This window comes from Zea mays, chromosome 1 (genome assembly GCF_902167145.1).
Source record: "Zea mays cultivar B73 chromosome 1, Zm-B73-REFERENCE-NAM-5.0, whole genome shotgun sequence".
NCBI classification, from domain to species: domain Eukaryota; kingdom Viridiplantae; phylum Streptophyta; class Magnoliopsida; order Poales; family Poaceae; genus Zea; species Zea mays.
In genome coordinates, this window is record NC_050096.1 from 204,248,811 (window position 1) to 204,251,438 (window position 2,628).

Genomic DNA, 2,628 nt, shown 5'->3' on the forward strand with positions numbered 1-2,628 from the left:
TGGACCTCATTGGGACCCTTTGTTATAAGCCCTAGAAAACAAAATTAGCCACAAAATGTTTATATTCATTAATCACCGAAACCCAGATTAGTTGTCTTGATGCCTCTACATTTCCATGAGCGAACACCTGGTTCAGATGATTTGTTTTCACACTTATCAACCGCTAAACCTTAACGTACACTAAGCCTATATATATAACTAACAGCATCTTTGCGGTGCTCGCACCTCTATATATATGGTCGCAGACACCCTTGTCGAATGGAGCCCAAAGGAGACTTCACAAAGAGTATAGCTGTATCTCTATAGCTCTATAGCGCCGATAGATCCATCCTCTCTTTCCACTCCTAGCTAGCTAACATATCCACACATGGCGGCCAGTTCCAAGGTCGTGTGCGCATGCATTCTCATCGTTCTCGTCATCTCAAGCCACGCCGACGCGAGGCGGCTGGTGGCGGCGACGTGCAACGGAACGGAAGGCGGAGCATGCAAGGGTGGCATCTTCGTCCAAGGATATGCAGGCCTCAGTGCAAGGCAGAAAATGGCGGCCACTGCAACGAGCACTGAGCAGGTCGTCGGCGGCGGCGGCGAAGGCATGCCGGCGACCACCACGGACTCCCGGCCTACGGCTCCCGGCAACAGCCCCGGTATTGGCAACAAAGGGAAGATCAACAACTAGTTTAATTGCCGTGTGTGTTCTTGTATGCGTTCTTATCTAAGTAATAAGCATCCAATTAAGCTGAGTGCTAGTAGCGCACCGGCCGTACTCGTTTATTATTGTAATCTAGTGCTTGCTGCCAGCGCCACCATATTTATGTCCATTTTCTCTTTTCATTTGGCATTAGTTTCGTACGTGCTCGTCTCTGTGTACAATGTCCAGTTCACACTGTGCATTATGAACTTTTGTATTATTATCTTGTAACCATGCATATGTTCGCATAAATTAAATAAAGTTCTGCGTCTAGCTCATATGGATATGTCAACCGATCGAGATGCGTCACACACTTGCATATATATATGTAACTCCTGTGTTCTTCTATATATATAGCTAACCACCTCGCAGGAGGTAATTAACTGAAACATCTAATATATAAACTCTGACAAAACATTATAAGAGAAGCAAAATAGCAAGATCGTCAAGACAAGAGGGTTTTATATCATTCTCTTCCCCATGCATGTTTTCTGAGAGCATGTGCATATATGTGTGGTGGTGGCCCGATGAACAAAAGTGAGCTGTGGAGAAGAGGGGAACTTGGAGGACTGCTGGCTACCTAGCTATAGCTAGATATGGCATTGTCTCCCTCCCTGCCTTGACATTCTCCCTTCTGCCTTGCACGAAACATTGCCGAATTTGACACCATATCCAACTTTCCAAGTATCGTCCCAACCCATCCGAAGCTCTCAACTTGTGTTTTTTTTTCTTTGCTACTATATATGCATTCGGTTTTGAGAAACGTTAGCAAAAGGCCAAGAATCAGCACATCACAGATTAAGAAGTGGGGATATATTTTATGACGGCAGGTTTGCATGCCCCCATTCGCACAGATTCGACGTCGTTGCTTAAAATTATTCTCCGCGCGCATGCATGGTTGTCGACAATAAGAAACCATTAGTCCATGATGCTCTCTCATCACGGTTTAGTTTAGATTTTAGGACTGCGCAAAAACGTTCAGTTGCGGAGGACGACGTATCTGTGATGAGTGATGACTTTATAGTGCTTACATTTCTATGCTGATGGCGTGGTGGCGTCACTTCTAGTTATTTACTCCTGGCTTAAATTCTAGTTATATGCTGGTGCATTGTTACCTGTTCTATATATCATATAGATAGATCATTTTTAAATAAGATAGTTATTTAAACACGTTAGCCTCGTCCGCACGGGCTATCGTCTTGATTGTGCCGCCGCCTACATGAGCGGACACATCACTAGTTTACACGTATACATGTCCATATGGGATGGGTCCACTGGAGACAGCCCATAGCCCGACACTGTTTAACACGACTCTTTGTCCACCGGGGTCAGCATGCCAGTCTAGACCGATTATCGTGTCGTGCTTGGGCCTTAGGTGCGGCACGGCGGACTAAACTCGTATAAATCAGTTTTATTTTCCCTATTTTTTATATAAATATCTATAGTATATGCTTTAGTATAAAAAATAAAATACAAAAATATGCATGTTTTGTTGGCTAGATGGGTGCCTCTAAAAGTAGCAACCAAAATTCAAATCCTAGCTTGTTCATAATCTCTACTCCTATACGGAACCAGTTTTTGTCGTACCTCTTGAAAAAAGTGCTTATATTCCTTCCTAATCTAACCTGCTGTTTGGCGGGCTCTCCACGGCCTAAGACCGGACGATCAGCGACCTGGAGGCGGGAACGGGATTCTTTGTGTTGAGCCAGACGGTCTGTGCCTGCTAACTAGACGGTCCGCACATGCACAGGGTGGCGACATTCGCCAACGTCACCTGGATCTCACCTCCTGTGAGGGACCCCGTCTGGGAGGAGAGATCTTAGTGTTTATCTTGGGATCGGTAGACCATCCAAGAAGTTTCTAAAGGGCGTAGAGTCAAAGAGATGTGAAGATTAAGATGAAGAAGGCTACATTACTGACTACTCCTATGACAAGAAAGC

At 44.9% G+C, this 2,628-nt stretch overlaps 1 protein-coding gene across 1 annotated transcript; it reads left to right on the forward strand.

Annotated features, from left to right (window-relative positions):
- Positions 1-258: 258 nt before the first annotated feature.
- LOC100278083 (uncharacterized) lies at positions 259-937 on the forward strand. Its single transcript, NM_001151476.2, has one exon. The coding sequence runs from the start codon at positions 368-370 to the stop codon at positions 674-676; it is 309 nt and encodes a 102-aa protein (NP_001144948.2). The 5' UTR covers positions 259-367; the 3' UTR covers positions 677-937.
- The last annotated feature ends 1,691 nt before the right edge of the window (positions 938-2,628 follow it).

Excerpts from the sequence above, each read along its gene's own strand:
- LOC100278083 (NM_001151476.2), top strand. The coding sequence starts at position 368 with ATGGCGGCCAGTTCCAAGGTCGTGTGCGCATGCATTCTCATCGTTCTC.